The 19906-nt window shown below is 34.4% G+C and overlaps 1 protein-coding gene across 5 annotated transcripts in view; it reads right to left on the reverse strand.

The window, feature by feature from the left end:
• Positions 1-19906, reverse strand: part of ASCC3 (activating signal cointegrator 1 complex subunit 3) — a 377366-nt gene that overhangs the window by 104241 nt on the left and 253219 nt on the right. For all 5 annotated transcript variants that reach the window (XM_054490290.2, XM_054490292.2, XM_063666450.1 and 2 more), the window contains 5 exons: positions 14392-14477; positions 12298-12464; positions 11142-11287; positions 10890-11010; positions 8505-8647 (listed from right to left, as the gene is read on the reverse strand). In XM_054490290.2, coding sequence (XP_054346265.2) covers positions 8505-8647; positions 10890-11010; positions 11142-11287; positions 12298-12464; positions 14392-14477 — 663 coding nt within the window. The remainder of the gene's footprint in view (positions 1-8504; positions 8648-10889; positions 11011-11141; positions 11288-12297; positions 12465-14391; positions 14478-19906) is intronic.

Consider the following 19906-nt stretch of genomic DNA (forward strand, 5'->3'; position numbering starts at 1 on the left):
CTTATTTTCCATACCCTTCTAATTTTCGTATTACCTCTACCTGGATTTTTTCCATGGTTTGCTCCAGTCAGAAGGCTCTTACCTTTCCTGCTTCAGATTTTTTCCCCCACCTACTTTTGGATGATGTTGTAGACTTTAGAGCACAACTTAAAACATTCATGGCAAAAGGCCTTGCAGAATCCTAATTAATTTCTACTTGTAAGGACAAAAGTGAATAGCGAGTTCTCGTTGTTGTATTCTTTTAGCTACCTGGATCTTATTTAACAGTGTGGCAGACGAAAGGGGCAGCCCTGCTGTTAACTGGCAAGATACACAGAGGAGTTGAGGGAAATAATGTAAGCAATACTAAAGAATGAAGTCTAATCTTCAGCCAGCATCCTGCTTTCCCACCCCAGAAAAGGAATCTTATCTAAGGGCAGTATTCTGAACTTTTTGTTGTTGTTGTTGTTGCTGTTGTTGAGACAGAGTCTTGCTCTGTCACCCAGGCTGGAGTGCAGTGGTGCGATCTTGGCTCACTGCAATCTCCGCCTCCTGGGTTCAAACAATTCTCATGCCTCAGCCTCCCGAGTAGCTCGGATTACAGGCACATGCCACCATGCTCAGCTAATTTTTGTATTTTTTTAGTAGAGATGGGGTTTCACCATGTTGGCCAGGCTGTCCTTGAACTCCTTACCTCAAATGATCCGCCTGCCTCGGCCTCCCAAAGTGCTGGGATTACAGGTGTGAGCCACCGTGCCTGGCCCAGTATTCTGAGCTTTCAATCCACAGACTCACTCAGAAGAAAAGAAGAAAAGGTTGGCAACTATCCAGATCGTAGCACTATTTTCCTTGAAATATGGGACCAGACTGCAGAATATTGGGTGGAAGCTGAGAGCTCATACTTGCTATATGTTAAATTATAATATTAATTAAATTACACAGTAAAACTTCTAGAAGTTGCATATGCTATTTGCTTCCATTTTCACCTCCTCGCCCCCCTCATTTGCTCCTCAGTCCATTCCAAACTGCTTCTGTTCACATGTCACTGACTGCCAAGTTCATCCAGGACCTTCAAATGATAAACCCCATGGGTGTTTCCTGTGCTCTCCTCCACTCAACTCCCATTTACATTTGATATAGCCAAGCACTCCTTCCTTCACAGAACCCTCTCTTCTACAGTGTTTTAGGACACTGTCTTACTATACTGGCATCACATTCTCAGTGACCTGTGCCAGTTCCTCATTTTCTATCTCAGCTTGCACTAAGAGAATCCCTCAGGGCCTGCGCTCTGTTTCTCCACACTCTGCCTGAGAGTCTCATGTGCTCACCTTGGTTTAAGGGTTGCCTCCATGCTGATGCGTCCATGTTCATATGTTCATTTCACAGTCTCTGTGGGTTTTACAGACTTGTATCTAATTGCCTTGAAATCTCCACTTGAAAGTCTTAGATATACAAACTAACATGTCCAAAATATAACTTCTTCTTTTAAAAATGAAGACTTTACAGATTCTGAGAAGGGCTGCCTACGGCTTTGAATTAGAGGACTGCTATTTTTATGGATATTTTGGAGAAGTAGGAAGCGAAAGAAGACTGAGTGCCCGACTATGTGATACCAGGTGACCTTGCAATGAAAGCTGTTGATCATAAACTGAGTATTTCACTGTCACTTTACTAGAAAGTACAGATGATGCAAGTTGATGATTCACATTTTGCCCTGAAGGTAACCAGATTAGCCAAATGGTAAGGAGTTTGGCAAGAGTATTACTGGAGGACAAGAAAGGCATAAGTTTTAGGTGGATGAACTCTTAGAACAGTGCCAGAATAAAAGGCTACCTGTATTTCATGAAGATTTGTGACAAAAAGTTAAGAGCATTGTGCAATATGCTGGTAATGATCAAATGCGCAAAATAACCACCTCTTGGGATATTGGACAGCCTCCTTCCCAGGCCACAGCGTTTTATGCAGTAGGTTATGTACTCAGTCGCCAAAGTAAAAGATGAAAATTATGCATGGGTGAAACATAAACTTCCTTTTCCTCATGAAGGCCCAGCTATTGCCACTGCTCAGTGCCTAATACGCCACCAGTGGAAACACTGGGCCCATAATAAAGTATCTTACCCCTGAAACCAGACAGTTATCTGGTGGTGAGAAGATTATACTGGACCTTCTCTATCACTAAGGAGACATGTATTCATCTCTGTAAGAACAGGCACTTACTTTGGATTTTAATTCTCTTTTCCTACCAAACATGGTTCTGCCAGTAGCCTCAAGGGTAGAATTACTGAATGCCTTATACATCATGATGATGCCCTATATAATAATGTTTCTGTCTGAGGAACTCACTTCATAAAGGAAAAGGTAAGACAATGGGATGATGCCACTGAATACACTGGTCTTATTATGTTCTCATTAATAGAAAGAGCTGGTTTTATAGATTAAAGATTCAGAATGGCAGCTGGGAGGCAATACCTGGGAAAGGTTGTGGTACTATCCTGCAGGATGAGGTGTAGCCTCTGAACTAGTAAATCATTGATGATGCTATTTGTTCTATTGCCAGAATATATGGTTCCAGGAACCAAGTACTCAAGGTATGTGGATGTCTTTTGAAATCACAGATAAAAAACCACTTGAAAACTTTTGCCTTCTCTTCCCTATAACTCTAGCTTTGCTAGTTTGGAGGCTTATTATCCAAAGGATTAACAGTTTACTTGGAAACTGAAACAGCTACATGACCACTTCAGGCTCTCAGGTTCTTGGATGAACAAACAAAATGTGGTCTCAGTATAGTCTGGGAAACTGATCCTGATGAAGAAATTGGGCTATTGTTTTATAATAAGGGGAGAGAAATTTGGATAGAACATAAATAAATCTGACACTATTGTATCCATTTGAAAAATTAATTAAAGATTTTACAATCCTATATATTAAGCATATATAAAATTGCAATTTTCAATCTATCAGGAATGTATGCTTTTGGTCACTCCACTGGATAAAGAGTCTTGATTAGCTTTGTGACTGGTTGAAGAAAAAATGTACAGATGATGTATGGTAGAGAAAATGAATCATAAATATCTATTTGGCCCCCTGGCTAGTTGCAGAAATACACAGTGGTCTCTAATCTTTTTCTCTTGCTGTCTTATATAGCAACATATTTTAACTAATATATTTTAACTAATTTTGTTTCTCTTTCCTCTTTCTATCCTCTTTTACTGTTGAATACGGCATTAGTTAGCTGTAACTTTATAATCTAGTCCACTCACTAGAGAATACTGAGATGGGCTTGTAAAACAACTAGAGGGTGACTAGATACAAGCAAGAGATCTAGGACTAAGTGCTAAATGGAGTTGATGAAATTTTTATTTGTCTTTCCTTGGAGAAGGATGAGTGGATTTGGGTTAAATGAAGGAGACTTGCATTGCTAGAAAAATTTTTTTTTTAATTAAATGTAGGTATAGGAAAAATAGTGTACGTATGAGTTTGAGGAGTGAAAGGGCCATAGTGGACCTTTGTTGTTTATGGGCAGCCAGTATCTGAATGTCACCTCCTATGACAGAAGACAAAGAAGGGAGATTCCTTTTTTCTGCTGCATGCCAGAGATGGAAACTCAGGCATTCAACTCTTTCTATCTTAACTTGAAGCTTGAGAGAATGATGCAAAGACCTAATAATAGCTTGAGGTTAGTGGCAGAAGTAGCAAAATCCAGGTCACATGGTAGCATATACCCACAAACTTTTGAAACCACTGCAGTAAGGATTCCTAATGACAATATGGAAAGGTATTTCCTTTGGGGTTTCCCGATGCAGTATGACTTTACATCAATGATACACTTGAAGGTGTCTTTCTGTTTCCTAATACTTTGAAACTATACTGGATTAAGAAGATTAGATGAATAACTCTTTTTGCCTTTGCCAATAAATTAATGAGAACACATATACTCTTCTTAGTCATATACTCTCTCTAGCCTCTTGTGATTTACCCTAGCTTTCTTTATTCTCCATGCCCCCAGCCCAAATATCTATAGACAGTTCTTGACTTAAAGTCACTCAACAGCAGAATACTTTGAATGCTGTTCTATGCCAGACACACTGCTTCATAGTTGCCAGGATAACTGCTGCTGTGCTTCCTCTGAATGCTCAAGTTGTCAACACTAGAGTCTTAACCAATTACCCATGTCCTGCCTCAGAACATCAATTTAACACTACACAAGGAGCAGCAATGGAAGCAACTGCTAAGCTTCCAGCCCAGAATATTACGGAAAGTAACCCACACAAAGATTAAAATGTTAAAACATTTTCCTATTAATTATTTAGGGCTAATTATTTAGGGGTTCAACAACTAAAACACCTGCTTTATAGCATGTTTCAGTATAATCACACTGAAGTTACATAGTAATCATTGTAAACCCTCTGAAATTTTCATTTTAAAGGTGATTGCTTTTAGAGTCAGTAGTAAAACAAAGCATAGTTTCCCTTATTCTTCAGATGGGTGTGGTGAAACAAAATGTCTGGAAATGACATAATATTTCTAGCTGTCCTATTTTATCATACATTTAAATAAATAGTACATTTATAACAAATATTTATGTTAATAAATACAATAATAAAACTAACAGATTTAACTTTCAGAGTCTACAAGGAACTTAAACAAATTTACAAGAAAAAAAGAACCCCACTAAAAAGTGGGCAAAGGATATGAACAGATACTTCTCAAAAGAAGACATTAATGTGGCCAACAAACATATGAAAAAAGGCTCAGCATCACTGATCATTAGAGAAATGCAAAGCAAAACCATAGTGAGGTACCATCTCACATCAGTCAGAATGGCAATTACTAAAAAGTCCAGAAACAATAGATGCAGGCAAGGTTGTGGAGAAAAAGTAACACTTTTACACTGTTGGTGGGAATGTAAATTAGTTCAACCATTGTGGAAGACAGTGTGACAATTCCTCAAGAATCTAGAGGCAGAAATATCATCTGACCCAGAAATTCCATTACTGGGCATATACCCAAAGGAATGGAAATCGTTTTATTATAAAGATACGTGCACACGTATGTTCACTGTAGCACTATTCACAACAGCAAAGACATGGAATCAACCCAAATGCCCATCAGTGATAGACTGGATAAAGAAAATGTGGTACATATATATATACCATGGAATACTATGCAGCCATGAAAAGAAATGAGATCATGTCCTTTGCAGGGGCACGGATGGAGCTGGAAGCTGTTATCCTCAGCAAACTAATGCAGGAACAGAAAACCAAACACCCCATGTTCTCACTTATAAGTGGGAGCTGAACAATGAGAACACATGGACATATGGGGGGAACTACACTGGAGCCTGTTGAAGATGGTGGGAGGGAGAATATCAGGAAGAACAGCTAATGGATGCTGGGCTTAATACCTAGGTAATGGGTTGATCTGTGCAGCAAACCACCATGGCACATATTTACCTATTGATATGGTTAGGCTTTGTGACCCTAACCCAAATCTCATCTTTAACTGTAATCCCCATAATCCCCACATGTCAAGGGAGAGACCAGGTGGAGGTAATTGAATCATGGGGGCCATTTCCCCGAAGCTGTTCTCGTGATAGTGAGTGAGTTCTCACAAGATCTGATGGTTTTATACTGGGCTCTTCCCCTTTTGCTCAGCACTTCCACCACCTGCCACCTTGTGAGGTAGGGGTCTTGCTTCCCCTTCCCCTTCCACCATGATTGTAAGTTTCCTGAAACCTCCCCAGCCATGCTGAACTGTGAGTCAATTAAACCTCTTTCCTTTATAAATTACCCAGTCTTGGGTAGTTCTTTATAGCAGTATGAAAACAGACTAACACACCTATGTAACAAACCTGCACATCCTGTTTATATACCCCAGAACTTAAAATAAAAGTTGAAGAAAAAATATAAAAATAATACAATTATAACAAATATTTGTTAATAAATACAATAATAAATTTATAATAAACATTTTATACACATATAAAATAATGTTTTCTAGGTGTCCTATTTTAGCAGTGAAAAAATCTACAACAGCAGAAACCACGGGAGTATATTCTATAGTTTCTACATAGCCTTGTGGATAAAGTTTTCTGCCGATAAAAAAAATACGAAACAGAGAAGGAATTCTACACAATGTCTGAGCTATCTACAATTCTTTAGGTCTCATACATTAAAATTAACAACAACAACAAAAAAGAAACACAGTGGAAGTGTACTATACCTGATATGAGCACATGACGTTCACATTTGAAGTTAATGTGAGTCACATATGTGCTAAATGCACAATGTCTATATACTTTAAGCAAACATCCCAAAGTGTGTTTGGTAGGTTTGTACATTGTATCTTGACTTCAAAGAAAAGTGTCCATTTGGAAGACTTTTAGGATAACATATAAAATAAAATTAAGCCTAGAGAGATACTGCACATAAACTGAGTCATCAATATTTTGTATATCTATTTTTCATCATTTGCCTCCTAAGTTATGATTCTGCCTTAGACACAACAGGATGATTATTCAGATATCAATTAAATAATACAGGATAAAAAAATCTTTTAACAACATTACTTTGAACATAAATTATTTTCTTAAATATCTGGTATACCCATACAAGTAACATTAAGTAAATAAAGATAAAATTTAAAAGATAAAATGGTCGCTATTACTCTACTTCAAGCAGTCATTTGATAGCCTGCATATTAAGCTAATTTATGAGTCTGTTAGTGAATAAGGTCATCTATAGAACTAAGCAAAAACATTCTGAAATATCAGTTAACTCTTACACAATAATGTAATACGTACAGTACTATCGAACAGTCCTACTAACTCTAAATGAGTCATGAGAAGTAGAAGGGGAGAAATATGCAAACTGTTAATGCTGGACACCAGTGGATTTGGAACATTGTTTTTTACTGATGCCGAACAGCACTGCTCTTCTTTAGCCTGCATGAGATTTCAAAGTGGGAACACTAAAGAGGGTAGGTGGAGAAATCACAGTGCAACAATTATGCTACTGATTTCATCTGTTTTCATTGTAACTCAATTTAGGAAAATATTTTTCAAAACTGGAAAAGTATAAGAAAGAACAATCACTATATATTAAATCTATAGAGAGGAAGAGGAATATCTATATTTAGATGTAGTATAAAGAATCATAAAGGATCATACTAACAAACTGGATTACATAAAATGCAAAGTCTTCTATTTGTAAAAAGACACCATGATATTGTTCTCACTCATAGGTGGGAATTGAACAATAAGAACACATGGACACAGGAAGGGGAACATCACACACCAGGGCCTGTTGTGGGGTGGGAGGAGTGGGGAGGGATAGCATTTGGAGATATACCTAATGTTAAATGACGAGTTACTGGGTGCAGCACACCAACATGGCACATGTATACATATGTAACTAACCTGCACGTTGTGCACATGTACCCTAAAACTTAAAGTATAATAATAAAAAAAAGACACCATGATAAAAAGACAAGCAATAAACTAGCAAAGTTACCTAATACAGCAGGTGAAAGATTAATATGTATATATGTATAGAAATACACATATATGGAGAAAAGTAATATATAAAGTTTTATATATGTATATATTTTCCTAAATTTGGCAAAGCTCTCACACAAATCTACAAAATAAATGCTGTACTGGAATAGATGAAAGACCAAAAGAAATGAAGAGACAACAAAGAAAAAAGAAGTCAACTAGTAAATATATGAAAAAAAATGTTCAACCAATCAAAAATCAAGGCATACATTAAGATAATATTTTATCTATAATATATCAATAAGTTGCAACAAATGAGGATGTAGTAAAACTGTTACTCTCATATACTTCTGATAATTCATACATCAGTGGTGATGACACAAATAAGTACAGTTCTTTTGGAAAGTAATTAGCAGTGTACCTGAAAAGCTGTAAAAATATTCACATTATTTGACCCACTGATTTTATTTTTAGAACTCTATATTGAGAAAATAATTTTAAACAGAGAAAAACCTACAATAATAAGGATGCATGATTATTAAATTATAGGAGAAAACCACTATGAAATAGTTGCCTAATGGAATATAACTGCACAGACACAAAAATTCTAATTTAAAATTTTACTGGTGGTTATTACTTAGGGAAGGATAATAACAGGTTTTAAATTTTTATATATTAGTGCTTCCTAAAATTAAAAAAAGATTATTATATATTTTTTAAAACCCAAATTTTACAAAATTGATTTTAACTTCAGTGAGGGCAGTGAATACTTAAAGAATATGAAAATGGTTGAATGTTACAATATACACAGGTGTTAATGTTAAAGGGAAAAATTATAAATATGAATATACAAAATAAATATTAAGTGGGACTATAGTAGAACAAACTATAACAGAATATTAACAGTGTGGTAAGGTGGCGGTATTATGAATTTCTTCTTTCCCTATAATATAATTACATATGTAATGTTCATTCTAATACAATATAACCTGAAACGTGTAAGTAGTAGAAGATAAAATATGTTGCTTACCTCTCTTTCATCCATGTTTAACCACTGCTTTGGATCTTCTTCAGTAGCCAGGAAGGCGATCAATTCCAAAGCAGTAAGACGAGTTTGACGTCTTGATGAGACAAATATCAAAACAGGTTTAGCTGGAGAATGGCTTCTAATTGCTGTTGAAAAGTTGTGGGAAATAAAATGGAAAGCTACTTAAACCCAGAATATGAATTTCATTAGGATATCAAATGGATACATGAAAACTAATGATGTAAACAATTTAGGCATGAAATGTGGCATTATTGCAGGTACTACATGGATCTGGCAGCATATTAGACAGATAATAGGAAAAGAAAGGTTGATGGCCCTACCTAGAGAGTATATTGCCTAGGAGAGAAAAGATTTAATTATGCTGGGTCCAAGTTCTATTCTGAGTTGCCAAGGAAGGAGAAACAAAGATTGAGACTCTCCATTAAGAGCTATACATGGACACTAAATCTTAGATTGAGTTTTCTGTACTAAGTTGTGTTTCTCAGCTATTTGTGTTTGCCTAAGCAGTGATATTACAGAGTTAACTGGTCCTGGGGTCTGGTGAGAAAATCAAGTCCTGCCAGGTGATGGAAAATGTCTAGAAAGACCACAAAAAGTTCCTTTTATTTTTGTTATCAGTGATAGAAAAATTAGGAGAGTTTGTACCAGTAAACAGGTTAAGAGATAAATCAGAAGAAAGTTTTCCCGCTTTTTTTTAAAAAGCATATGTGTGAGAAGGGCAGACAAGATAATGCAGAAGAGGGCTGAAGAGAATACTATGCCTGAATGAGTATCTGAGTAATGGGACATGGTAGTCAACACAAAGAAGATGAGATGACTCTGGTCAACACAAACCAGAGTAACAAGACTGAAGTAAAGTTTGTAAATCAAATCTTTAAAAATAATTAAAGAGCCACATAAATCACTTGGCTTATCTTGAAATCTTGAAATGAGGTGTTTTTTTTTTTTTTTTGCTTTACATAGGCTCCAAAAAGCTGATAAGATGCCACAAGTAGAATATATATTTACGTCTACAGAACTCTCTTAAAACAGTCAGAGATATTTAAAAATTTTATGTAAAAAGTTCAACCTCTTTGAAATTTCTTGTTTGAAATGTGAGCTGCAGAATTTCTTTTCATGGGCTGGGAAACAAGGTTTATAATGGAAATGTTGACATGACCTTGACTTTATTTACATCCTAACTATGAGAAATAAAGCTATCACACAATCATATTTCTAAACTCAAAGAAATATAGTAATCACTACAGGTATAATAAATAGTACATAAGTATAGCTGCTGTGCTGATACCATTTCTATGGAAGTGTAAGTACTTTAATTATTTACTATTGATTTATATAACACAAAATGCTTCCTTTCCATCAATGGTATGCAGTCATTCCATATAGATATATGCAATTTCAACAATATATATTATGAAAAATAAACTCATTTATTTCTCACCCTTTTTATTGTTTATCAGAATCTTACAGAATGTAAAAGATAAAGCTTTGATAAATCATATTAGAGATACACCATTTAAAATACACATATTAGTACAATATTGGTATCATTTGGACACATAAATATAAATGGATCTCTGTCGTTCTTTAAACCTCAACATTTAATGGATTTTTGCTGCTGAAAGAACAGGTGTGGCTGAACAGCTCACGGCAGATTTATTGTTCATTAGTGATTTTGTACAATGCTTCTGTGGAGGTGTAAATAATCTGAACTGCCAAGATTGGTCTCTAGTTCACAATCAATACTTTGCTTCTGTCATAAGGCTAATTACAGCAGCTAAAAAGTCACCTCACAACTGTCACCACACAATCAACAGCAGCTCACATTTGAGAATTTATTTTTGAGGTTATTTTTAATTGATATAATAAATATTCTTTATGCAGCCCAAATAAAACATGATTCAATAAAATAGGAGTGCTATTCTTAAATCTTTCCTGTTTGCCTAATTTGTTAGAAGAGGAAAAACTAAAAACAGAAGCACTGTACTAAAGTACTGAAATTTCTAAGTTTTATGATTTCTCATAAAAATGATTATGAGATGTTTTTGACCTGTAGCTTCCATTTCTCATCTGTCCAAGCTACTATCATAAAAACACTTTGATTAATATTAAGAAAACTCTGATAACTTTTTTTAATTACATACTTTTATTCTACTACAAAGTCATTACCATCTGTGAAATCTCTCCAATTTTCAATAGGTAATTTAACATATATTTGTATTTCTTAACAGTTGAGACAAACAGTTTTAGATATATGTAGAAGCTGGACCAGTATCATCCTTTCAAAGAAACCAACACCAATTAGAAGACATTTGATAGCTACCATAAACAATGGTTACTATTTTATTTCAAGAATCTGAAGCTTACCCTGAAATGCAGGCTTGTTCATACTAGCCATACGAGGACAGTAATGTTGACCGGGAAAGCCTTGAATGTGAACTTCCAGTGGAACTGGGCGTACTGATGGTCGGAAGTTAAACAAGCCCATCTAGAGTAAATATGAGAGAGAAACCATTTTCAATTTTTATATTGAATTTTATAATGTTATAATATCTCTTAAAAGGAATCATCAAAGTAACACTACTAAATAAATGCATAATTTATCAGTCTTCTACATACCTGCTTAATATTGAGCCAATCAGCAAGGTCTCTGGCATTAGCTAAAGCAGTAGATAGTCCAACTATTCTAACAGGCTTTTCTGTGTGTGATGAGATAAAATTTGTTCGAGATACAATGACCTCTAGAACAGGGCCTCTTTCCTCCCCTAGAAAATAGGGAAAAATCAATGTTAATCATTTAACAAGTCTGTGTTGGTCACTGCAGCAACTACAAAAGGAAAAGTTCGTAGCTTCCTCAAAAAAAAAAAACTAAAGATAGAACTACCAAAGGATTCTGCAATCCCACTCCCAGTTCATGATGTCACTTAGATGTTGAATTAAAAAAAACTGACCTCATGGAAGTAAAGAGTAGAAACGTGGTTACCAGAGTCTAGGGGCATGGGTTGGAGTCACAAGAGAAGGGAATAGAGAGATGGTGGTCAAAGGGTACAATGTTTCAGTTGGACGGGAGAAATAAGTTTGTCAGATCAATTGTACAGCAGTGTGACAACAGTTAATAACAATATATCATATATTTCAAAATTGCTAAATTGCAAAATTGCTAATTGCATGTTGAACTGTAATCTCCAATGTTGAAGGTGGGGCCTGGTAGGAGGTGATAGGATCATGGGGGCTGTTTCTCCTAAATGGCTTAGCACCATCCTCTTGGTGCTATTCTCATGACAGTGAGTGAATTCTCACGAGATCTAGTTGTTTAAAAGTGTGTAGCACCTCGCCCACCACCTTGCTCTCTTGTTCCTGCTCTTGCCATGTAAGAAGCTGTCTACTGCTTTGCCTTCAGTCATGATTGAAAGCTTCCTGAGGCCTCCCCAGAAGCAGGAGCCACTACATTTACTGTACAAGCTGTAGAATCTTGAGCCAATTAAACCTCTTTTTAAAAATAAATTACCCAGTCTCAGGTATTTCTTTATGGCAATGTGAGAACAGATTAATACACTAAGAGAAAATTTTTTATGTTTCACCACAATTTATATGTAAGGTGATAAATATGTTAATTAGCTTGATTTAATAATTCCACATTATATACATGTATCAAAAATCACATTGTGCCCCAGAAATATATATAAATATTACATGCAAATTAAAAATAATACTAATAATTAATATTTTACAAAGTTAAAGTTTGTAAACTGGCTTTAGATACAGTGGTACCTACCAAGCAGATGGATCTCATCTATGATGAGAATAGTGACTTGCTGAACATAGTTCCTATTTTGCCAGCTTCTGCTGACTCCATCCCACTTCTCTGGCGTAGTGACGATAAGGTCAGCCTTGGCAATGGATTTCATATCAGGAGTCACATCCCCTGTTAGTTCAATAACTCTGAAGGGAAATATAAAAATGATCCCAGAACCTTTTCAGGTAACAAATGACCTTGAAAATGCAAAAACCTATCTCTTTTAAAATAAAATTTTATAAGGCTTAAAATTACTTTATCTACCTTTGATTTTTGAAATTTTCCAAGTTGAGTCCAAAATGTACATTTCTTAAGAACGCTAAGAAAATTTCTTGCCATAAAATGAAGGTCATATGAATTCCAATCACTGACATATAACTTTTATACAGATATGCAAGGATATCAAACTGCTTTAATTATGTTTATAGAAACTCCATCCTAGGTGATTTTATAAAGTTGAACTCATACTTCCTTGTCCCTATGTTGGAATAAAATTTTTTTTAATGAAGGAAAGTGTTACTTTATGGAGACAAAAAAAGGCATTCATTAAGAATATTTAGGATTATGTGTAAATTTAATTAAAATTATGTGTAATTTAGATTGTGTGCAAGCTCATTTCTTTCTTTAGATTGGAATTTTCTATAGATTTTATAGCCAAAATGAAATGTATTAGGATGAAAACAAGATAAGCCAGAGCAAATATGTACCAACTCATTCTAAGCAGATCACAGTCATATAGTGAGAGAGAAGGAAAAGAAAAACCTATGTAGATCTAGAGGAATTACCTGAGAATTCCTAATTACATAGGATTAGCTCTGGGCTAACACCAAATTTTAAGTAATTACTAAAATAATTTCTTTTCTTTTTTTTTTTTTTGAGACAGAGTCTCATTTTGTCACCCAGGCTAGAGTGTAGTGGCTTGATCTCAGCTCACTGCAACTTCTACCTCCTGGGTTCAAGCGATTCTCCTGTCTCCAGGTAGCTGGGATTACAGGCATGCACCACCACATCAAGCTCCTTTTTTATTTTTAGTAGAGATGTGGTTTCACTATGTCAGCCAGGCTGGTCTCCAACTCCTTTTCTCAGGTGATCACCCGCCTCAGCCTCCCAAAGTGCCAAGGTTACTGGCATGAGCCACCACGCCCAGCCTAATATAATTTCTAATCTGTGTTAAGACTTGGAAAATAAGGAAAAGGGCAAAATTTGTTCCTCTAAGCATAATGTTCACAAAGTATTTACCTATTCTTGTTTAAAGATTTACATTTTATATGTTATTTTGAATATGGAATATATTCACATGGTTCAAAGAATACAGGGAATAGTCTCCATAACATCCCTATCCTATAGACAGCTACTTCTCATTCTGAGAAGAACCACATATTCATATTCTTTATCATTTTGAAAAAACATAAGCTAGGATACTTAAATTTTTTTTTTTTTTTACATTACCTTTGGAGATCATTCTTTCCGTATAAAAAAACTCATATAGTTTTTTTTTTACAGAGTAATACAATATTTTACATTGTGTGAATGTACTATAATTTACTTACGGATGCTCTATTGGAAATTCGTTTCTCTGTAATCTTTTGCTATTTAAAATAATACTGCGATGAATAACCTTGTAGTATATTAAATTATTAATGAAAAAAAACCCCACATCATGTTTTTCAAAGAACTTCTGCTTTTTTACAAATAATTTACATGCAAAATGCCTTCTAAGCAGTTTCTGGAAGCTACTCTGCATAATATGAAAAAGTAGACAAAACTTATTTTTGTTTTGTTTTAGAATGAAAATATTTTGAAAAAGTTATCCTGCCAAATAAAAGTACTCACATTAAGTAATTTAGGAGATTTCATTTTCAATCTTAAAACAATGGGAATATTGATATCATTTTAATAGTAGGTACATATCTTTAAATAAATGACTATGAAAATCATTGTAAAACCATTCAGCAGTTAAATAAAAGACTATGAAAATCACTGTAAAACCATTCAACAGTTTTATTCAACTCTTATTTCCTGGTCCTTTTAGTCAATTCAAAGCGTATCTTTTGAGTAAAAGTAAGAACTTACTTTTTACCAAGTTTTTCTTCTATTCTAACTTTCCAATCATCCATTCTTTCACGTACTAGGGCTTTTAGGGGTGCAATATATACCGCCTAAAAAGAGGAGAATAGCCAAAAATACTCTTATGAAAATAGTGATAGCATTTTCAAATAAAAGTAAACTCCAAAAAATTTGTCAAAATATGACAGTGTGGTTTTAAAATGTATCTTTTAATTCTGAATACTCAAATTTTTAAATCAATGGGAAAAAGTCATTAACTCAAACTACATTTATCCAAAATAAGACAGAAATGTAACACATCACAAACATTCTATTCATAAAAAATATTAACGTAGATGAATTTAAATTACTTTTAAAAAAGCATCAGAGGTATTTTCCTCAGGTATTTTACTATGATATTATATTCTACATAATAAAAACAAATAAAACAAATTATGAGATACTACATTATAAGAGAAAATTAGGGTTCTGATGAAAAAATGTTTTTTTCTATTATTATGATTAATATTTATTTGAGTTGTATGTAACTCATGAATAAATGTACTGATGTTGAAGTTTTGAAGAGAAATAAACCATTGTTTAAATTTTAATGCAGATTTTATGAAGATGCTAGTAGTATACTTCAGGTTTCAAAAAAATAAATAAAAGCTGGTCTATAGTAATCCAAACCTATACAAAATGTATTCCCTTTATGTTTCTAATTTAAAGTGGAGCTCTACTGTTATATTAACATGTCTCTAGAGATCAATAACCACATATTAGAGAGACTGAAAAGTAGGAAAACTTAGGGTTAAGTAGGGAAGAAAAGCCACTAATTAGGAAACGCTACAAAAGTAGGTTAAGACATTTCTGAAATCATAAATGATGAAGAAACTAGCCCATAATTCCAATCACAACATCTCTGTAAATGTTCCTATTTTAGTGTGATGTACTCACAAAATTAAGAAGAAGAAAACTCTAAATACTACATAAAAAAACTGTTAGAATTAATAAACAAATTCAATATGCTTGAAGGACACAAAGTCAACATTTATATACCAGTAGAATATATACTGTTAGCAAACTATCAAAAAAAAAAAATCAAGAAGACAGTCCCACTTACAATAGCACCAAAAAGAATAAAGTACTTAGGAATAAAGTTAACTAAAGACGTAAAATATCTGTACACTGAAAATTATAAAACATTGAAGAGAAACTGAAGAAAAGACAAATAAATGAGAAGATATCCCATGTTCATGGACTGGAATAATTAACATTGTTGAAATGGTCATACAACCCAAAGCAATCTTCAGTTTAAATGCAATCCTTATCAGAATTCCAATGGCATTTTTCACAGAAATAGAAAAAAAAAATCCTAAAATTCACAAGCAAGCACAAAGACCTTGAATAGCCAAAGCAATTTTAAGAAATAAAACCAGTCAGAGGCATCACATTTCCTGGTTTCAAATTATATTACAAAGCTACAGTAATCATAACAGTGTGGAAGTATGGACCTGACATAAAAAGAGGCACACAGACCAGTGGAACAGAAAAGAGAGCCCAGAAATCAACCCACACATACAAGGTCAACTAATCTTCAACAAGGGCCTGAAGCATACATCCAATAAGGAAAAGATATTCTCTTCTATAAATGATGTTGGGAAGACTGTATATCACAAGTAAAAGAACTACTGCCATATACCATATACAAAAATTAACTCACAATGGATTAAATAATTAAATATAAGATCTAAAACCACAAAATTCTTAGAAGAAAACATAAGGAAAAAGCTCCTCGATGTTGGTCTTGGCGATAATTTTTGGGACATGGCATGAAAAGCAAAAATAAACAAATAGGTGTACAACAAACTAAAAAGTTTCTACACGGAAAATAAATAAATAAATAAAATCAACAGAGAGACAATGTGAAATGAAAGAAATGACAAAACAAAAGAAAATATTTGCAAACCATATATATTAGTTCTGTCTTAATGCCTTCCCTTTCCACGCTTCCAATTACTTGTAGTCAATTGTGGTCCAAAAATGTTAAATGAAAAATTCTAGAAATAATTCATAAGTTTTAAATTATGTACCCTTCTAAGTGGCATGATGGAATCTCACACTGTCCCACTCAATTCAGCCTGGAACATGAATCATCCCTTTATCCAGAGTATTCAGGCTGTAGCCACTCCCCAACCATTAGTCACTTAGTAACTGTCTTGTTTACTAGAAAGACTGTGGCAGTATCACAGTGCTTTTGTACAAGTAGCCCTTACATTACTTAGTAATGTCCCCAAAGCACAAGAGTAGTGATGCTGGCAATTCGGATTTGCCAAAGAGAAGACAAAGTGTATCAAGTGAAAAGATGAAAGTTCTTGACTTAATAAAAGAAAAAAAATCATATGCCGAGACTGCTAAGATCTATGGTAAGAACAAACATTCTATCTGTGAAATCATAAGAAATTTGTGCCAGGCTGGGGCAGTTGCTCACGCTTGTAATCCCAGCACTTTGGGAGGCGAAGGTGGGCGGATCACCTAAGGTCAGGAGTTTCAGACCAGCCTGATCAACATGGAGAAACCCCATCTCTACTAAAAAAAACACAAAAATTAGCCAGGCGTGGTGGCGCATGCCTGTAATCCCAGCTACTCGGGAGACTGAGGCAGGCGAATCGCTTGAATCCGGGAGGCGGAGGTTGCGGTGAGCCGAGTTTGCGCCATTGCACTCCAGTAGCCTGGGCAATGAGAGCAAAACTCCGTCTCAAAAAAAAAAGAAAAAAGAAATTTGTGCCAGTTTTGATGTTGAACCTTAAGGCGCAAAAATTATGGCCAAAGTACACAATAAGTGCTTAGTTAAGATGGAAAAGGTATTAAATTTGTGGGTGGAAAACATGAATGAAAATGTGTTTTTTAAATTTTAATACACTTTTCTTAAGTACATATTTATAAAGGACATAGTACTGTACTACTATATCATTTCTTTTTTTAATTTTTATTTTTTACTTAACACATAATAATTGCACATATTCATGGGATACATAGTGATGTTTTGATACATATAATGTATAGTGATCAGATCAGAGTAATTAGCATATCCATCATCTCAAACATTTATCATTTCTTTGTGTTGGGAACCTTCAATATCCTTCTAGCTATGTGAAACCATATTATATATTATTGTTAACTACAGTCCTTCTACAGTTGTATACAACACTAGAATTTATTCTTTCTATTCAGCTGTAATTTTGCATCCTTTAACAATTCTCTCCTTATCTCTCCCCTCCCCTTACCCAAATGGGTTCAATACCATCAGGTTGCAGGCATCCATTGGGGTTTTGGAATGTATCACCCAAGGATAAGCAGGGACTAAATATCTAATAAAAAGTTATAATCCAAAATAGAAACTTACACAACTTGATAGCAGATAAACCCAAATTATTCAATTAAAAATGGGCAAAATATCTGAATACACATTTTTTTTCAAAAGAAAACACACAAATGGCCATTGGATACATGAAAAGGTGCTCAACATAACATCATCAAGGAAATGCAAATTAAAATCACAATAAGATATCAATTTACACCTGTTAAAATGGCTATTATCAAAAGACAAAAGACAGCCGGGCATGTGGCACAAACCTGTAGTCCCAGCTACTCAGGAGGCTGAGGCAGGAGGATTGCTTGAGCCCAGAAGTTCAAGGCCAGTCTGGGCAACACAGCGAGACCCCATCTCCTCAAAAAAAAAAAACAAACAAACAAACAAACAAAAAAACCCACACATGTAAGTGAGGATGTGGAGAAAAGGTAACTGTTACTGTACATGATTGGTGGTAATGCAAACTGTATAGCCATTATGGAAGACAATCTGGAATTTCTTTAAAAATTAAGCATAGAACTATCCAGCAATCCCACTTTTGGGTATATGTCCAAAGGAAATGAGATCAGTATCTTAAAGAGATATCTGCACTCCCATGTTCACTGCAGCTTTACTTTGAATAGCCCAGATATGGAAACAATCTAAATGCCTCAAGATAGATAAAGAAATTGTAATATATATGTGTGTGTGTGTACATATATACGTGATATGTATGTACACACACACACAATGAAATATTATTCAGCTTTAAAGAAGAATGAAATCAGCCATTTTCAACAATATAGATGAACCCAAGGGACATTATGTTAAGTGAAATACGTCAGACATAGAAAGAAAAATACTGCATAATTTCACTTACACACGGAATTTTTAAAAGTTGGATTCATAGAATGAAAGAGTAGGATATTGGTTACCAGCAGTGAGGAAGGGGGAATGAGGAGATACTGGTCAACAGGTATAAAGTTTCATTTATGATGAATGAATAAGTACTAGACACCTAATATACAGCATGGTGATTATAGTTAATAGTACTGCATTATATACTTGACATTTGCTAAGAGAATAGATTTTATGTGTTCTCACCACAAAAAAGATAACTATTTGAAGTGACAGGTATGTTAATTAGCTTGACTGTAGTAATCACTTGACAATGTATATCGAAACATCACATTGTATCCATTTAATATACATAATTTTTATTAAAAATAATATATACTAGGAAAGAGTTAAAAAATTATGCTTCAAGAAAGCTTTAAAGCAATACTTACTTGACTTGTAATGTACTTGATATTAAATAATATCATGGCCATTTGTAGAAGTCATATAAAAGCTACTCTATATTTAATATGTATAATCAAACTATATTTATTAAAGCACTAGCATTTTCTTCATACAGATAAGATTTGATTATGAATTACTTTGTATTGTTTAACTTTGCCTATGAAGTGGGTTTCTCACAGTGAAATTATCTATGAATTGTAGAAATCTTACAATGAGGAAAGGATTTGTGTGTCACTACGTACATTAGAAATTCAACTGGAGGACTATAAAGTTTAAGGTAAATTTTCTTGCTGCAAATCATCCTAATATGGGCGTAGCTCATTTTACTGCACTTTGCAGATATTGTTTTTTTACAAATTGGAGGTTTGTGGCAACCCCACATCGAGCAATTCTATCAATAGCAATTCTATTGATTTTTCCAACAGTATGTGCTCACTTCATGCTTCTGTTACATTTTGGTAATTCTACCAATATTTCTAACATTTCTGTATTATTATATCGGTTATGGTGATCTGTGGTCGGTGATCTTTTATGTTATCATTGTAATTATTTTGTAGTGTCATGAACTACACCATATAAGATGACAAACTTAATTGATAATTGTGTGTGTTCTAACTTCTCCACTGACCAGCTGTTCCCCCATCTCTTTCCTTCTCCTCAGGCCTCCTTCTTCCCTAAGACACAACAATATTGAAATTAGGTCAATTAATAACCCTACAATAGCCTCTAAATGTTCAAGTGAAAGGAAGAGTTGCATGTCTCTCACTTTAAATCAAAAGCTAGAAATGATTAAGCTTAGGGAGGAAGGCATGTCGAAAGCTGAGATAGGCCAAAAGCTAGGTCTCTTAATACCAAGGAGTTAGCAAAGTTTTGAATGCAAAGGACAAG

Source organism: Pongo pygmaeus, chromosome 5 (genome assembly GCF_028885625.2).
Source record: "Pongo pygmaeus isolate AG05252 chromosome 5, NHGRI_mPonPyg2-v2.0_pri, whole genome shotgun sequence".
Lineage (NCBI taxonomy): Eukaryota > Metazoa > Chordata > Mammalia > Primates > Hominidae > Pongo > Pongo pygmaeus.